Source organism: Thrips palmi, unplaced genomic scaffold, assembly GCF_012932325.1.
Source record: "Thrips palmi isolate BJ-2018 unplaced genomic scaffold, TpBJ-2018v1 HiC_scaffold_18, whole genome shotgun sequence".
Lineage (NCBI taxonomy): Eukaryota > Metazoa > Arthropoda > Insecta > Thysanoptera > Thripidae > Thrips > Thrips palmi.
The window spans coordinates 10,759,975-10,778,846 of NW_023144627.1; the positions used below are offsets into that span (position 1 = coordinate 10,759,975).

The following is an 18,872-nucleotide window of genomic DNA, read 5'->3' on the forward strand; positions in this document are numbered from 1 at the left end:
AGTTCCGAGGGCAACCCAGTTTTGCGCCCTTCTGTGATTCTAGTCCTTCCTTGAACATATCACAGATCAAAGAGTGTCTGGAGCCAAGACACCGGGTGTCGTGTTGCTGGTCCCACCTAAAATAGAAGTGTCAGAATTGATCCACCTTCGTCCCCTTTTTGTCCCGGGATGAGGGACTTCAAGGCAAATCCCATATCGCAACGAAGTTCCTTCGTACTGAGTGAGATTCTTCTGCCGGTGTCCTTGCATTCGTCGCACTGGTGTGTCTTTGCTCCGCGGTGGGCGAGGATGCCCGAGCACACTGTGTTAACTATTTTCGCTGTTTTGTCGCGTTAACCGTTGGTGTTGTGCCGAGGGGGAGGGAGGGGTCGGGGGAGTGTCCTCCGCTGCTCATTTCGTGACAGTCGCGCGAGGATTCCACAACAGCTGGTGACGAGACAGAGCCGGAGCAGCGGAGCAGCGGCCCTCGACAAAAGAGGAACAGAGGAGCGGCAGCCCGCCGTGTTTTTAATCTATTCTCCACGGTCATATTTGTGACGCGAGCGCGAACACCAAAGTCGAAAGTCGGAGCGGAGCAGCGATGATCAACTTGATGAATTCCATCCCGCGGCCCAAACTCATCACTGTGCCTGCTGCTCCTTTTTGCGCTTTTTTCGCTTGGTTTTGCTTTTTTTGGTCCCCCTCGTCTGCCTGCCTTTGCCGCGCTCGCACACATTGTGGATGCTCAGTCGTCGTCGTATCGCGTTAGAGGCGGAGAGAGAGAGAGAGAAAGAGAGAGAGAGACAGACAGACAGACAGACAGACAGACAGACAGACAGTCAGACAGACAGACAGACAGACAGACAGACAGACAGACAGACAGACAGACAATTCAATCAATTCAATTCAATTCAATTCGTATTTATTAAGAAAAACTTAAACAAGGCACTTACAGATAGAAACATTAACATAGTAATAAACTGCCTAAAAATAGAAAAAGACAACCCCTAAGCATGACTGCTTGTCAGGGGTGGATTTACTGTCTTTCTGTCATAACAAACAATAAAAACAAACAAACAAAGACAGACAGTCAGACAGACAGACAGACAGACAGAGACAGAGAGAGGGGGGACGCTTCTCCCCTTTTGTCGTCCTGGTTTTGGTTTGGCTTTCTTAAGCCGCCCTCAAGACTCTCTCTCTCCTCCCGCGGCAACGTTGTCGGCCGGACAATCGCGTGTCATCGAATTAGACGCCTCCCGCATTCAAATCTCCCGCCCGGCCGACCCGGGGCCGACCTGGCTTTGGCTGGCTCTGGCTCTGGCTTTGGCACCGCACTGTAAGCAAGGCAAGCGGGCCGCCTGCGAGCTCCGAGGTAGGCCGGCCCGCCACGCCTGGCCGTGGGCTGCCGCGCCTGCGTTGCCTACTCCGCGTTGCGCAGGGGCCAGGCCCTGGCCAGGCAGCGCCATTCGTTTTCCAGTGCCCGTCCCCCTCCCCTCCATCCCTCTCCTCCCCCTCCCCTCTATCCCTCCCTGAGCGGGGCGGGCCGCGCGGCGTGTACTTTTCACGTCCCTGTGTTTATGCTGTTAATTACGGAAAAGTGCCTCTTTTAGCAACAAATAAAAGGCGGTCCCTGATTAACGCGCGGATGAAAGCGGGGAGGGGGAAGGGGGGGGGGGAAGGACGGAGGAGAGGAAAACGGATGTAGCGGAACGGCGAGAAGGAAGGGCGTTCCCTGAAATCGGAAAGGGGAGAAAAGTGCGCGGCAGTTTGAAAACGATAGGTGGGACAGAGACAGACAGGCAGACAGACAGACAGAAAGACAGACAGACAGACAGACAGACAGACAGACAGACAGACAGACAGACAGACAGACAGAGATAGAGACAGATAGATGATGTAAAATACGGGGAAAGGGAATTAGAAAATCCCAGCAGGGAGGCTGAGCTCGTGGAGAACACGGCCGAAACGGACAACAATAACACAAAAAAATGGGTATGAAGTCACTGTAGGGGGAGACATAGTAGAAGAGAAAGAGAGAGCGAACACCTTCCGGCGGGAGCGCCACACAAGAGAAAGAGAGACACTATGCACCTTCTGGCGGCACATCCCTCCCTCCCTCCCTCCCCCCCCCCTCCCTCCCTCCCTCTCCCTTCCCATCCGGACGAGTAAGCCTGTAGGCTACTATGTGGGTCAAACAATGTGTTGGAGCGTGGGGCTTTGTTGCACTGCTGCTCCTGTATGCATTTTAATCGATGAGGGGGGGAGGGGCCCCCGGGGGGAGGGGGAGGGGGCTTGCAGTGCAGTGGGAAGGGCTTGCTGAAGTGAGCAGATTCGTATGATTAAAGAGAAACCACACTAAAAAGGGAGAAGGTAAAGTGTAAGAATCCAAAAGAATACTCACCTGCAGCGTATGCCAGCTACGGTGACAACCCTGCTAGTTACGTCGGTACCTTTGTCTCGAGTATGAAGAGGGTGAATAAGAAGCCCAGGGCCTGTTCGCGGAGCCCCCGCCCCGCCGCCCGCCCCGCCCCGCCCCAGCCCGCTCCGCCCCGCCCCGCCCCGCCATTCTTACGGGAAGCTCTCTCCATTTATGTTTCCGTCATTCTTTCCATTCTGTTCTCCACATTATTATTCTCCCTTATTTCGGCGACGAGTTTTCTGAATTAGATGAAAGAGGCGACATCAGAAGGGGCACGTTGATGCTCTCCTTGATACACCAGCCGCCCCGCCCCAGCCCCCACCCCCGCCTCGCTGCCACCTTTGACGCCATCTTTTGTTTCTGCATCCCTAAGACCATTATATCGCGCACCCCAAGACACGCAACAAAACAAAAAGAAAAACACACAGAACAGGGATACGAAGCCAGATCTCGTTCTTGGAAAATATTCGTACCGGCGAGAACTGGACGCGTAGGCAACCCTTCCAACACTGGTGCCTGTCGAACGAACTGTTTTGCCTGTGGCAACACTGCCCGAGTGGAGTCCGGCCGCTCGGCGTCTCGGCGTCTCCAAGTTGGTTGGGTCCAGGCTGCGTTCCATGTTCCAGAGCCGGGCGCTGCTTACCATTGTGTCATCGAGTTCTACAGTTCCGGAGTTGGCGCGCCTGATCGGATACACCAACCTTCCGTGGCAGCCCTGCCTTCGGGTCGCGCCTCACAGTGGGCCAGAAGACCGGTGGAGGCGGCCAAAACTACAGACGCGTTTTAAGCTCCAGAGTCGCTAAATGGGACTCGAACCGAACGTGTGACCCCTCCAATGGATTCCTCGTTCGGAGAGCAATCCATTGGTGGGATCACACGTTCGGTTCGAGTCCCATTTAGCGACTCTGGAGCTCAAAACGCGTCTGGAGTTTTGGCCGCCTCCACGGCCCTCTGGCCCACTGTGCGGCGCCAGCGCCACTGCCGGGGAACCGGGGAGAGCAGGTGTGCCAACGCTCAAGTAATACATTAAAGCGCCGTCGGATTATAAAGTGTCGGACAATGGAACGGCCCGGCCCGCCTCCGCGGAGCACGTTAAAATATTGACTGTAGATCGACTGCCGACGCGAAGCGCCAAAGTCGATTATTTTATCACTGTCGCGGGAGTCGGCGGAGGCGGGGCAGCAGGAAGGGGCACTACTCTAAAGTCGGGAAGAAAAGAACAAGGGCTCAGCTCTGGCTCCTATTCGCTGCTTGCGTCGCCTGCTCGCTGCTATACACCCCTGGCTGTACCTAGCCCCGCCCCGCCCCGCCCAGCGCAGCACGGCGCAGCGCTGTCAACTCGGGACAATGGCATAAGTCGCTGATTCTTTCTGCTTCAGAAACCTTGTATGAGCGTCCCGTGCCGTGAGAGAGAGATAGAGACAGAGGGAGTCGCGAGACGCGCGCCAGGACGAGGCGAAGAAAGGGAGTACCGGGGCCGCTACGGGCGTGCTGGCACTGTGCTGGCGCTGTGCTGGCGTGCCGGGGGTGCGCGCTGGGGCGTACCGCTGCAGGTGTCGTCTCACCTCGCCCTCGCGCGGTCGCGGGCAGGCTGCACAGTGGGCCAGAAGACCGGCGGAGGCCGCCAAAACTCTAGGCGCGTTTTGAGCTCCAGAGTCGCTAAATGGGACTCGAACCGAGCGTGTGACCCCACCAATGGACTGCTCTCCGAACGAGGAATCCATTGGTGGGGTCACACGCTCGGTTTGAGTACTGTTTAGTGACTCTGGAGCTCAAAACGCGTCTAGAAGTTTGGCCGCCTACACCGGTCCTCTGGCCCACTGTGGGCTGGGGCGTGGCTCGGCGGCCGGGTGGCAGCGTCGACGGCGGCCTCGGCGGCGCGGCGGCACGGCCAGGCACGGCGCGCACGGAGACGCACCGACGGCTTGCAGTGGAGTGATTGCGCAAGGCGCTTCAAGGTGCACACCAACACCAACAGCACCACGCCGTCCGTGTTTCCGATCGGGACGGGATGCTTTGCCCTCACACACTAGAACTATTTTAACTTTGGGCCGACGCTGCAAACTTAGTTTTGTCGAAACGACTCTAACAATTAGTTTTACTTATGTAGACGTTTGATCAATTCGACTAAAATATTTGCCTATGTCCCAGCTTAAAAATGTCAAAAAAGTCTGGAATTTCTTCGTTGACTCAGCTGCAAGATCTTGCGAAGCCAATCCCTCTCGCACTCATGGGGCCTGCCGCTCCACCCGCGTGTGTGCGAGGGAGAGGAACACAGCGGACAGCCCGGCCAGGTGCAAAAATCGTCTGCAGAGCGACGCGCTGCCTGGCTGCCTGGCTGCCTCGCCTTCCTCCGGCCGGGGTCGCGCCTCCGGCTACACGACTCTCACTTGCGATGACAAGCATGCAGGAATTAACGTCACATCAATCTCGGTAAGTAGAGCCCTCGCCTCGCAGGCGGCCAGGCAGGCAGGCAGGCTGGCGGCCAGACAGGCACGGTGCGCGGCGGGGCGCGGCGGGGCGCGAGGTGCCTTGCTGGCGTCGCTGCAGATTCATTCGTTTCTGCCTTGACGGCGTTCGCTGTCGCGTTCGCTTTCGCGCTGGCGCTCCGCTCCGCCCCGCCCGACCTGCCCGACCTGCCCGACGCGGAGCGGACAACGACAATGCGCGAATGCGACTCGCTTCTGACTTCATCTGAAGAGTGGATGGCCGAGGACGCGCAGAGCGGGCAGGACGATGAACGGGGCGGAACAAGGGCCTAACGAACAAAGGGGGAGCGCTTACGGACAGCTCCATCTCGGATACGGCGATCGCGACATGGGGACTGTTTGTCGTCGTCCGGAGAAAAGGTTTTCTCAATTTAAATGAAAGACATTTTTTCGAACAATGGGTAGGTGTGCGTGGATAGAGAGTGAGAGGGAGGGAGGTAGGGAGGGAGGGAGGAAGGGAGGGAGGTAGGGAGGGTGCGAGGGAGAAAGGGAGGGAGGGAGAGAGCCAAACCGCCCCGCTGTATATTTCGACTCTCTCACTCTCTGACACCCAGTTTAGTCCTTTCGAAGAAATCTGCATTTTTTCGAAGTAGTGTGAGCGCGCGACCGTTGGCACGGTCGCCACCCGGGTTAAAGGGCCCAGGGCCGGACTGGCTAAGTCAGGGCCCCGGTCGCAGTGTGACGTCAAGGGCCCCCTTTTCCGATATGCGTCCATTGTTTTAAATTTACTAGCCAGGGGAGGGTAAGCCGTGTTTGGTGACTTTGAGCGGCCACTGTCAGGCCCGGACTGGCCCGGGCCGCGGGGGCGCGATCGCGCCCGGGGCCTCGCGCGAAGCGCGGGGCCTTTCGGCCGCGGGCCACGGGGCCTTTCCACCGCGGGGCCTTCTTGGCCGCGGCAAAGTCGCGGTCTTTAACTATTTACGTACTTAAATCAAAGGGGTACCCATTTGAAAATTTCTCAAGATTTCGCAGAATTTTGCGTCAAAATTATGCTGGATTCCGCGAGATTTTGTTGGTATTCCACGAAATTTCTGCCGATTTTACGCATGATTTCGGCAAATCAAGCGCATTTTTTGGCCAACTTTGGTCCCAAAATCGTTGCGGTCAAAGGCAAAATCGTTGTGGTCAACGTCTTCCCGAGACAGGGCATGAAAGAGTGGGGTCTTAAGAATACTAGAACGTCGAGGGAGGCCTTTTACGTCAACTAGATTGGACACAGTGGCCGCCCAAAGTCAGCAAAATCAGCAAATTTCCGAGACTCGACCACTTTTTGACCAACTTTGGTCCCAAAATCGTTGCGGTCAAAGGCAAAATCGTTGTGGTCAACGTCTTCCCGATACAGGGCATGAAAGAGTAGGGTCATAAGAGTACTAGGGCGTCGAGGGAGGCCTTTTACGTCAACTAGATTGGACACAGTGGCCGCTCAAAGTCACCAAACACGGCTTACCCTCCCCTGGCTAGTAAATTTAAAACAATGGACGCATATCGGAAAAGGGGGCCCTTGACGTCACACTGCGACCGGGGCCCTGACTTAGCCAGTCCGGCCCTGGCCACTGTGTCCAATCTAGTTGACGTAAAAGGCCTCCCTCGAAGCCCTAGTATTCTTATGACCCTACTCTTTCATGCCCTGTATCGGGAAGACGTTGACCACAACGATTTTGCCTTTGACCGCAACGATTTTGGGACCAAAGTTGGTCAAAAAGTGGTCGAGTCTCGGAAATTTGCTGATTTTGCTGACTTTGGGCGGCCACTGTGTCCAATCTAGTTGACGTAAAAGGCCTCCCTCGACGTTCTAGTATTCTTAAGACCCCACTCTTTCATGCCCTGTCTCGGGAAGACGTTGACCACAACGATTTTGCCTTTGACCGCAACGATTTTGGGACCAAAGTTGGCCAAAAAATGCGCTTGATTTGCCGAAATCATGCGTAAAATCGGCAGAAATTTCGTGGAATACCAACAAAATCTCGCGGAATCCAGCATAATTTTGACGCAAAATTCTGCGAAATCTTGAGAAATTTTCAAATGGGTACCCCTTTGATTTAAGTACGTAAATAGTTAAAGACCGCGACTTTGCCGCGGCCAAGAAGGCCCCGCGGTGGAAAGGCCCCGTGGCCCGCGGCCGAAAGGCCCCGCGCTTCGCGCGAGGCCCCGGGCGCGATCGCGCCCCCGCGGCCCGGGCCAGTCCGGGCCTGAAAGGGCCCAGGATCCCGATATCGCCGTCGCAGCTGTTGTCGTCGTCGGCGAAGACGGTGAAGACGACCGGGGGAGCGGCCAGTGGGGGTGCTTCGCCTTCCGAGGGAGCGGCAGATGCTCGCCCTCCTCGGGGAAGAGCCGCGCTAACGCTCACCGCGATCATAGAATCAGTCAGCCGCTCTGTCGTTGAAGACGCACGAACCAAATGTTACACATCATGGCGGGAAACTTAACAACTGACGATCGGACACAGGCGATTGCTTTCTAACTAGTTACAACGTTAACCTAGGTCGCCACCGCGAGCGCGCGGCGGCTCGGCGCGCGCAGCGCCATCTCGCGGCGACTCGCGGAACCTCGTCCGCGCGCGAGGCCACTTTGAGCGGTGACAGTATTTTGAGCTCACTTTAGAAAACACTTCGTTATTTACTTACTATCGTCAACAAACTAAATAGTTTGACCTTAACAATGCTCTTGAAGACGTCGCAAGGTTCTTACAGAGGGCTTCCGTCGCTTCCGTTTTCCGACACCACAGTTTAAGTCTCTGACGACTCAGGTCGTACATCAAATTCAAATTGGTACTCAATTTGAATGGAGAGGTGGCTTGTTTGCAAACGTTGACGACAGCATTGGCCTCGTTACCCACTGGCTCTTGCCAGCGAGGGTCAGTGCGAGGTCGGGTGGGGCGGGGCGGGGCGGGCAGGGCGGGGTGAGTCTGCCGGCAGCCTCGTGACCTTGCCGTCGTCCTCCCCTCCCAGGCTCGCACCGGGATGCATTTACCGTCCCATTATCGGAAGCCCCAATCAAATTAATGCACGATTTTCTGCTGATGGCCCGGCAAGGGGTTGAAGGGTGGGGGAAGGGGGGGGGCAGGAAGCAGCATGTTGTTTGTGTACGCTCGCCGCATGTGGCCCGTCACCGAGGGGTGGATTCGAGTACGGCGTCCACGCGCGCTCTCTCTCTCTCTCTCTCTCTCTCTCTGACACACACACATACACACGCACACAAACACACACACGCACGCACACATCAACATGCACACTCTCCCCTTTAGCTCACTCCTCGGAGGGTGACTCCAACAAGATTAATCCTGGGTGGCCGCTATTAACATGATTCATCCTGAGCTCACACGGCACGGCGTCACACAGCGATGTCGAAACGAGTGAAATAAAAACGGATGGGATTTGTTTTCGCTCTTCAGGTTCTGTGATTACATGAGTTAGGTTTAGGACGGAAAGCTAATGCTACTCGGAGTGGGTGTCCATTTCTGTGAGGACCAATCGCGGCGCCCCCAGGCCAGGGCACGGCAGCCTCTCTGTCTCCGTCGCACTCATGGGGCGTCCCGTAGGGGTGCGAGAGAGACAGAGTGACGAAACGGCCAGGGGCGCCGGAAGTGGGGTGCAGGGTGGGCAGGCTGCCCCCCCTGGAATTTGGCAGGGGGGGCATCGCCCCCCCCCCTGGACTTTGGTGGGAAGCTGCGAAAATCGAGCCTAGGGTCAGTTGGAGCAATTATAGGACACGGGGTAAAAATGGGACAGCATATTCCAAGGGGTACCCGACTCAAGATAATCATTGCGCGTCTAGTTGGTAACCAGTGAAATAATCAACATCATCCAATGAAATGACAATCATACTTGCGGGGATTCAATCACTTTTGACAATTTTTGCGAGACCACTGCTCCAACTATCAGCGGTCAAAGCCTTCCCGAGGCGGGGCATGAAAGAGTAGGGTCTTTAGGATAGTAAGGCGTCGAGGGAGGCCTTTGACCGCAACTAAATTGGATGCAGTGACCGCTCAAAGTCAGCGAAAACGATGATTTTTTGAAATTCTTTCACTTTTTGACCATTTTTGCGAGACCACTGCTCCTAAACTATCAGCGGTCAAAGCCTTCCCGAGGCGGGGCCTGAAAGAGTAGGGTCTTAAGAATAGTAAGGCGTCGAGGGAGGCCTTTGACCGCAACTAAATTGGATGCAGAGACAGTTCAAAGTCAGCAAAAACGGTGATTTTCTGAAATTCATTCACTTTTTGACCATTTTTGCGAGACCACTGCTCCCAAACTATCAGCGGTCAAAGCCTTCCCGAGGCGGGGCATGAAAGAGTAGGGTCTTTAGAATAGTAAGGCGTCGAGGGAGGCCTTTGACCGCAACTAAATTGGATGCAGTGACCGCTCAAAGTCAGCAAAAACGATGATTTTCTGAAATTCATTCACTTTTTGACCATTTTTGCGAGACCACTGCTCCTAAACTATCAGCGGTCAAAGCCTTCCCGAGGCGGTGCATGAAAGAGTAGGGTCTTTTTAAGCACCTTTTTTGGTGGGGGAGGGGGGTAATTAGGAACGTAGGATTTAAAATTGTTTGCCCCCCCTGAGGAAATACACTTCCGGCGCCCCTGGAAACGGCGCCGTTCGCGGGATCGCACGGCCGCACAGTGGGCAAGAAGACCGGTGCACAGTGGTTTAAAATGCGATTTTCGGGGGAATAAGTCCTAGCAAGCGTCTCGTGCGACCAAATGCTACCAGAATTGAACTGAATCATCTGTAGGCAATAGGCAAAGACCAGTTCAAAGGAAAAAGTGGTCCGATAAAAATTTGATTTATAATGCTAAAATAATGAAAAAAATAGCAAAATTAGAAGAAAAATGACAGAATTGACAAAAAGTGCAAAACTAAAAAATGCTCAAAATACTTAGTTTTAACTTCTAAGCCGCATTAAACCATTTTGTTACTAAGAAAAACAAAATATTTGAAAAGAAAAACAATTGCACTGATGTATTTTTCATTTTGAATGGTGCACACCAGAAGCGATTATCCCCAAAACTAATCAATTTTGCACGTTTTTGTGGTGTTGGTCCCCTTGCGTTTCGTGTTGCGGACGAGTGCGGAAAAGTTATCATCGGGGCATCTTAATATACATGTAAGGGAAGCGCCTCGCACCAATAACTCCGCCCCATCGGGCCCCATCGATGTCCGAAACTCCAAAAGTGTGTTTTTTAATGTGTTGAACGCATTTGTAGCAAAAACCCGCCACCGTGAGCCAAACCGCGAACGAAATGTTGCGCTATGTGCTGCTTTCCTTTGATTAATGATGAAACGAAAAGAAAAACACGCCAACATACCAGTACCATCGCCCTGATTGGAAAAATAAGGGTAGGAAACATCTAAGAAAATTAGGTGAATTTGATCAAAATACAAAAGACTAAAATCAAACCCTTCCCAGTGGCTCCCAGCGTCATATAAGAATCTATAAACGTCATTTTATATTGTATTGGAGTATTATAGTTCGTGTCCACCCCCCAGAATGCCCCCCACGACACTTTTGAAAAATCGCTTTATTCCCCCTAAAACAGGATTTTAAACCACTGTGCGGTGGAGCGGCCAAAATCCTAGACGTCTTTTGAGCTCAAGAGTCGCTAAACAGGACTCGAACCGAGCGTGTGACCCCACCAATGGATTCCTCGTTCGGAGAGCAATCCATTGGTGGGGTCACACGTTCGGTTCGAGTCCCATTTAGCGACTCTGGAGCTCAAAACGCGTCTTTGGAGTTTTGGCCGCTTCACCGGTCTTCTGGCCCACTGTGGGCCGGTCCCCGGTCCTGTCCCATGGAGCTTGCGGTCGACGAGGTCCGAGGGTTGGGGCGTTCGCGCTGCCCCTCGCCTCGAACCTCCAGACCGCCCCGCTCACAGCGCAGCACAGAGCACAGCGGCGTAAAGGCTGCCGCTGCCCGCTCGCCCCGCCTTCAGTGGCCTTCAGCTCGCCGTCGGGCCTTCAGGCCAGCCACTATTCCGACGACCCGTTCACGCAGCGTTTGATGCATTCACAAACTCGGTTGCTTTGCCGATCAAGCGGCGCTAGGCGCTTCCAGCGGGCTGCTACACTGCTTTGGGCTTTGGGCTTTGGGCTTTGGGCCCTCGGTGTCCGTGGCCTCGGCCCCGGGGACGGCTCGGCCGCACAGTGGGCCAGAAGACCGGTGGAGGCGGACAGAACTCTAGACGCGTTTTGAGCTACAGAGTCGCTAAATGGGACTCGATCCGAACGTGTGACCCCACCAATGGATTGCTCTCCGAACGAGGAATCCATTGGTGGGGTCACACGCTCGGTTCGAGTCCCATTTAGCGACTCTGGGGCTCAAAACGCGTCTAGAGTTTTGTCCGCCTCCACCGGTCTTCTGGCCCACTAGCGCCGCCCCGGCAGGGATGACCCCTTTCCCGCCAGGCACTTTGTTCCACCAGTGTACCAACACGATAAAGCGGAAATCCCGCGCGTAGTGGATTAGCTACAAAATAAATAAACAAAATAATAGTGAGAGAGAAGAAAAAAAATGGGCAGAGATGCAAATGGAGCGACTGATGGGGTTGCTGTGAGGCCTCTGGCCGGGCCCGCCAGAGAGCAGCACTCAATCACTGTGATTGAATGGGATGCTGAAATGAATAAAATGAAGAAAATGAATAAAGCGAAAGGGCGGCCCGGCGGCAGCGCGGCAGTGCGGCGAGCAACTTTTGGCGAAGCCAATTGAATTACTTTTGCACGGCAGTCTCGAGGCTTCGCTAGCGCCGCCAGCGCGCACGCACGCGCCATCACATTAGGGGCCACGTCGAGAGATCGACATCGAGAGATCGACATGAATGGGGAGAGGCAGTCAGGTTGTCGATGTACGCGGCGCCTGCCAGCCAGTCTTGGCTCGCCATTTATGTTCAATTTTATAAACAGGAGCCAAGGGCAAATTCCAAAACAATTCCTTTCCGCCGTTTCCTTTTTTAATTTTTTTTTTTTATTTTTTTTTTGTGCATTGTGCTTTCTAACGTGCTCATATGGCGTGAGGAGAGAGAGAGGCGAGTGATAATGACTCCGTCTCTGTCGCGCTGCTTGGGGAGTGCGAGCGAGTTGATTAATTAGATGCATCCTGGTGGTGACGCGTGGTTGGCGGGCCGTTCAAAGCAAAACACAAAGCCCCCGGTGCACACTGGGCCCACTGGGGGCCTTTTGCCCCTTTTTTTCCGGCCCGTTCGCCGAAACCGAATTGGAGCGTGTTTCTTTTCCTGCGGCTTTCCGGGCCGGCCGGCCAGCGAGTTGCGCTACTCCGCTATTCCGAAGCCGAATGGCACTGAATGGGGGGACGCCGGGCACGCCGCGGCACGCCGAGCCGGGACGGGACGGGGTACAGTGTAGGAGCGGAGCGTGTACTGCCCGGAGCGAGGCGCGCCGCGCGCAGCACGGACAGACCTCAGCTGCGAGGTCCTAATGAAAATCTGGTTTCCCTGAATTAACACGAGCCGGGCCGGGTGGGTGGGGCGGGGCGGGGCGGGGCGGGGCGGGGCGGGGCGGGGCGGGGCGGGGCGGGGTGGGCGCGTGGAGGGGCGTGGTCGGGCGGCCGGAGGGGCGGGGCCTGTGGCGCCACGGCGTGCAGCTTCCTGCACTTGGTGGCCTGCACACCGCTGCAACGCGCTGCAACGCGCGCGCTTGCCGACGCCGTGCCCAGCGACTGCACCAAGACCTCACTAACGCGCCAAGGGTGCAAAAAATATGTATCTAACTAAAAATCACAAGTTTATTGATTTTTCTTGTTGCTAGGCAAGGCAGAGTGCCTGGTAAAAATTGATGTTAGAAAAATAAAAAGGAAAAAATAACCAAAGAAAAAGGGGGTTAAAACAAATTTAGAATATGAGAGTTCTGAAAAAAGAATTCCAGCGACTGCCAGGAGGGTCATGTCTCAAACCGCATCACTGATATTGCGTACAGTTTGCTGCAATTTTTGGCGGGACGGATTAAATTGCCTGATTTGGCGTTTATCCGGGTTGGAGGCGATGGAAGTAAGGCAGCGCCGTGGTGAAAGGGGCGCTGCGGGGAGGGGGTGGGGGGAGGTAAATGGGTTGAGCGCTGTGCCGTGGTATTCACAGCGATGAATAGCGGAGGGAGAGAGAGAGAGAGAGAGAGAGAGAGAGAGAGAGAGAGAGAGAGAGAGAGAGAGCGAGGGCTAGCGGCATGAATTAGCCTTCGGTTTCAGAGCAAGAAGGACAAGGATAGACGGACAGACAGACGTGAAGGGGGACCACCCGAGCGTGCACAAGCTTAATTAGGGGTAAAGTATCCCCAGCTTAACCAGCCGACTCAATGACGCTAAGTCGTCCTGCTAGGATAAACATGTGTTTAGGGAATGATTAAGTGCAAACACCAAATTTTCTTCTCTTTTTTTAGAAAAACATATAATGCAAAACGGTTTTACGCGAACATCAAACATCACTCGCATGAGACAATCCTCTTATTTTTTCCGATTCGGTTTAGCTTAGAAACTTAGAAATAATCGACTATGTACAAGGACTTATTCTACGCGTTTGTTGACTTAGAATACAAAAACAGGTGGCGGGGGTAGCAGTCCGGTGTGGCGCTGGCGGCGCGAACGCAAAGTCAATCAGAAGGAAGAGAGCGAAATGGTGCACTACGGTCCACCATTCGCTACTAGATCACAGACGATTCAGTCGCTCCCGCACTGTTAGGCTTGAGGAGCAGGCACTTGTTGGCGTGGCCGGGCGGGGCCGGGCGGGGCGGCCTCACTTGGGCGGCATGTAGTAGTGCGCCTGCACGAAGGGCATCTTGGTGACCTTGGCGCGGACGTACTTGTTGCGGACCAGGAGGTGCACCTCGGTGCCCACCTTGTTGTGCGGCGTCTGCACGTAGCCCATGGCGATGGAGTGGCCCAGCGACGGGGACGGGCAGCCCGACGTCACCTCGCCGATGGCGTCCTCAGCCTCCTTGCCTGCCAGACGGAGAGGAAAATCAATGTCGGATCATTTCGGAAACGGCACCCTCGCACAGTGGGCCAGTAGACCGGTGGAGGCGGCCAAAACTCTAGACGCGGTTTGAGCTCCAGAGTCGCTAAGCAGGACTCGAACCGAGCGTGTGACCCCACCAATGGATCCCTCGTTCGGAGAGCAATCAATTAGTGGAGTCACACGTTCGGTACGAGTCCCATTTAACGGCTCTGAAGCTCAAAACGCGTCCAGAGTTTTTGCCGCCTTCACTACTCTGCCTCTGAGACAGCGCGATATTTGGCCGCGGGGGAGTCTTTTCTGACGTGGAGTATCGCCGGCTCGGATGCCCATGCCATATCGGCCGTGAGGTATTCACACACACTCATTCTCTCTCTCTCACACACACACACACTCGCGGTGATAAGCCGCCGGCGTTATAAAGACTGCAGCAGCTTATCGGTGGCGTGTCGCAACGTTCGGGCGTCCGTCCGTTCGGCATGGGCCGCAAACAATGTCATCAACATCCGATCCGTCCGGCCGGCCGGTCCGCCGATACGGTCCTCTACGTGGACGTCGTGGACGCTTCGGGGGCGTCGCGTTTCCACCTTGGACCTCCGGCCAGGCCAGGCCGAGGGCCAGGCGGACTGCCCTGTACCTTTGGCGTAGATGGCGGTGTGGCCGCGCGCCGGCGGGCCGCGCTCCACGGGCACCAGGCCGACGCGGCGCCGCAGCGTGCCCTCCTTGAGCTGCTTCAGGATGACGGACGCGCCGGGGAAGTCGGCGGCCTCGCGGCGTCGCTTGGCTGCGGAATGGAGGTTGGCGTTAGCGCGCGTTGAGGCAGTCGCACAGTGGACCAGAAGACCGGCGGAGACGGTCAAAACTCAAGACGCGTTTTGAGCCCCAGAGTCACTAAGTGGGACTCGAACCGAACGTGTGACCCCACCAATGGATTGCTCTCCGAACGAGGAATCCATTGGTGGGGTCACACGCTCGGTTCGGCTCCTGTTTAGCGACTCTGGAGCTCAAAACGCGTCTAGAGTTTTGGCCGCCTCCACCGGTCTTCTGGCCCACTGTGAGTCGTGGAAGCAGTGCAGGTCAGGGCCGTACCCACGAGCCAGGCCAGGCCGGCCTCCACGGGCGTGGTGGTGGCGTCGATGTCGCTGCCGTACAGACAGAGGCCCGCCTCCAGGCGCAGGGAGTCGCGCGCGCCGAGGCCGGCCAGCTGCACCGCGGCCGTCTTGGCGTCCAGCAGGGCCTGCGCCACCTTCAGCGCGTGCTCCGAGGCCATGGAGATCTCGACGCCGTCCTCGCCGGTGTAGCCGCAGCGCGTGACGCGGCACGGCACGCCGGCCACCTTGGCGGACACGGTGCGCATGAAGTAGAGCTTGTCCAGGTCGGCGCCCTCCAGCAGCGGGGCCAGGGCCTTGGCGGCGCCCGGGCCCTGCAGCGCGAGCAGGGACTGCTCCTCGGGCTCCATGAACCGGAGGGTGACGTCCTTGCCGGCGGCGCGCAGCCTCTCCTCGGCCTGCAGCATGAGCTTCTGGTCGTGCTGCCGCCGGCCCGCGTTGGACACCACGAACAGCTTGCCCTCCGACGTGCTGCACACGATCAGGTCGTCCAGGATGCCGCCCGTCGTGGGGTCCGTGAACACGGTGAGCGTGCCCGAGTCCGGCGCCAGGCCCTGCACGTCGGCCGTGGTGAGGGACTCCATGAAGGCGGCGCGGTCCTTGCCGTGCACCTCGGTCTGCAGCATGTGCGACACGTCGAACAGCGAGGCGCTGCCCGCGGCGCGGGTGTGGAGGTGCGAGTCGCCGATGCTGACGGCGCCGTACTGCACGGGCAGCACGAAGCCGGCGAAGGGCACCATCTTGCCGTTGTGCTCCACGTGGAAGTCGTAGAGGGCCGTGCGCCCGGGCTGCGTCGGCGGCGGCAAGACCGACGACGCGTGCCGCTTGCTCTTGACGGCGTAGATGGCGTGCAGGCCGCGCCGCGGCTGGCGGGGGGCGGCGGGGGCCGCGGGGGCCGCGAGGGCGGGGGCGGCGGGGGCCAGGACCGCGGGGAGCGCCGGGAGCGGGCCGAGCACGGCGCCACCGCGGAGGCGAGCACACGACGCCAACATCTGCACGACAAAAACAACAAAACGTTCCAGTCATGTCCTCTGTGTTTCAGCCGTTCCCACCCGGAATCATCTTTCTTAAAATAAAACAAACTGCCTGCCAGAGATCCACGAGAATGTAAGTCCCGCGAGAAAGCCCGCCCCTCGTCACCAAGCACATCAATGAGTTGCATAACCAAGTTGTTTTGTTTTCAATCACTGTGCACAGCTGGGCACACTCGCGCGATGTGGTAACTTTAGATCGTTGTGTTTTTTGTTTGTCATTTTGGCGCGTGTTCTTTTTTTACTTTGAAATCTTTTTTCAAATCTTCCTTATCAAACCTTCCTCTTCTGCAACTCATTAAAAATGATAACACGTGCTTTGCTCGAACGCCCCGGTTGGAACACGAGTGCCATTCTCTGCGTGTGTGAGTGTGTGTACAGTAGGCGGGGCACACAGTCGCTCCAGCCGGCCGCAGTGGGACTGGCACTAGGTCAACACACTGCAATCTGCCTGCATTTCTTACCGTCTCCGATTCGAGTTCAACAGCCCCGGTCTTTTTCTAGCCCGAGTCCGGCTAAATCGAGATTACCCTAAGGGGGGCCGACGGCGTGGCTAATCGGCTAGTCGTAGGCCGACGATCCCACCGCCAGTGCCACGCCACTGCCAACGCCACGCCACTGCCGACGGGCGCGCGATTGCGGCCTTTCCATTTTACTTCCAAATCGCACACCGCGCAGGCCGCTGAAGCCACATCTGGCTGACGCCGGAGTTGACACACAGGTACACCCGTGTGTACACACACACGGACGCGGTCCGCACAGTAGGTGGTTGCCGAACTGTTGGAGCGAGATAACGCGGGACGGCAACGCGATTTGAAATTCACGGGCAAGGCCTTGCCGCTGGTTGGCTGCCGGCGGGGCGCCGCGCGGCGAGGCGCCAATGGGAGGCGAGGGCGCCACGCGCCACGCGGCCTGCCCGTGCCGCCAGCCCGGGCTGGCAACGCTTGCAACGCCATCCAGATCAATGAAATTCCACCCCGCGCCCTCCCAAATTTTGTCGGCAGGTGCACTGTAATTGTTCTGTTGAATACTCTCTATAGTATTATAGCGAAAATTCTCTATGTATATTATGGTGGTGCAGCTGACATACCATTGAGAATTCACTGTACCTTATAGATATGTTGATGAATTTCGTTCCACCATAATATGGTGGTGCTGCCTTACGTTGCGAGGTGAGTCAATTCCACCTAGTACCCTCCACGGAAATAACAAGTGCAGCATCCGGACGAAAAGCGAGAGCAAGGTGCCTCACAAAATAAAAATCGCAACTGCACCCAAAAACTCAAAATTTCAAATTAACTTCGACCATAAGGTTTTTCAAGCAAACGCAATTGGCACAGTGATCAAATCGGGCCGAATTATTTCTTTTGTCAGGAACCCCAGAAGAGGAATTCTATCCTTATGCCCAAGTTTCCTTCCACCACATGCCTCAACCTGGCTCAAATCGGCTCAAATTCAAAACCGAAATCCGGCCCGAAAAAGTGCACCACTCGTCTTCCGCCATGACGCGACACCGCAGTGGTGCACACGCACTCCCTCACCTTCGAGACGGTATCAGCTGGACTGGACGGACAGTGGCGGTGCAGCTGGGCGTCGGGGCGGGGCGGGGGTCTTGCTTCTCGCACTCCGCGTCGTCTAAGAGGATGTGGATCCGCGTCGCGTCGAGGCTTCGGTCCGTTTGGAGCGGCACTGGCGGAGCGCGGAGCTGGCGAATGGCGCGGACCGGCGGCGGGGACCTCGCCAGCTGATCGCCGGGGCGCGGGGCGGCGGGGGCCAGGGCAGGCTGGACGTGTGAGTGTGTGAGAGTGTGTGTGTGGGCCTATCACGAGAAGACCGGCTGGGTGAACTCCCGTAGGTACACGGCAGCGCGGCTGCCGCTGTGATAAGGACTTGTTGTTGTTGTTTTGCTTCACTTCTTGTTTCGCGAGGGGAATCGTTGCTCTGTGTCACCTGGAGACGAGGCGGCGGCGCGCCGGTTGGAGTCCAATGTACACTCTGCGCCGACCATTTTTCAATGTTTTTATTCTGAAAAACTGACTGATTTGATCGAATGTGCAAGCGTGAAGTGGAAGGTTCCTCTCGCAAGGCGCCCGGCGCACACGGGTCACCGCGGTACGCGTGAAAAGTTCGGCGGTGTTTCGGCGCCCCGGCAATGCCATCACACCGCCCTGGCGGCGAAGCCATTTTCCAGCGGCATTTTCCAGGTTTTCCAGGATTTCCTGTTGCGGCGCGGGAAAGCGCGCTGGAGTCTGTTGTTGGTTGGAGGCACGACGGCCACCTCGAGGCTTCAAGGCCGGGCGCGGCTACTGTACGCCGACTACTGTACGCCCCGCGCCAATCGTCGCGCCACCGCGCCCAAAACAGCATCGCCGTCCTGGTGGCCGCCGTGGCGCACCCACCCGGCGGCGCCGTCCCTCACAAACAACACATTTATCAGTGTCGACACTCCGATGGCCGCGATGCCCACCGAGGCCGTCGTCATCGCGGTGCACTCCGGGCTGTCTCCTCCTGCACCTGCCGAAGCAGGACGCGAAGCTGGCCGCCGCGAAGCTGACGGCGGTCTGGCGGTCCAGCCCGCCAGGACGTCGAGCTGGCCCCCACCATGGAGACGGCCGCCTGGCAGGATGGGCAAACAAGCTGGCCGCACTATAAATAGCGCGTCGCTGCGGTGGCGGCGCGTGTCACCAAAGGAAGACTGGGGCGGCGAAAACAGGCGAAACAAACATGGACAGTGCCGCCTAACCTCGCCTAACCTAATCAACCCAACCGTACCTCACCGCCCTCTTCACCCTGCCAAAAAAATCGCGCTTGGAGTTTGGAAATCCGCGAATCCGCGGATCCAAGGCCGTTGCCAGCCGTCAGCAGGCTGCTGCTGTCCAATCCAAACGCCAG

The 18,872-nt window shown here is 56.7% G+C and overlaps 1 protein-coding gene across 1 annotated transcript; it reads right to left on the minus strand.

Annotated features, from left to right (window-relative positions):
- Positions 1-13,249: 13,249 nt before the first annotated feature.
- On the minus strand, positions 13,250-17,690 carry LOC117645115 (aminomethyltransferase, mitochondrial). Its single transcript, XM_034385034.1, has 4 exons — positions 17,522-17,690; positions 14,930-15,941; positions 14,478-14,624; positions 13,250-13,827 (listed from the first exon to the last, which is right to left on the minus strand). The coding sequence occupies exons 2-4, from the start codon at positions 15,939-15,941 to the stop codon at positions 13,622-13,624; spliced, it is 1,365 nt and encodes a 454-aa protein (XP_034240925.1). The 5' UTR covers positions 17,522-17,690; the 3' UTR covers positions 13,250-13,621.
- Positions 17,691-18,872: the final 1,182 nt, after the last annotated feature.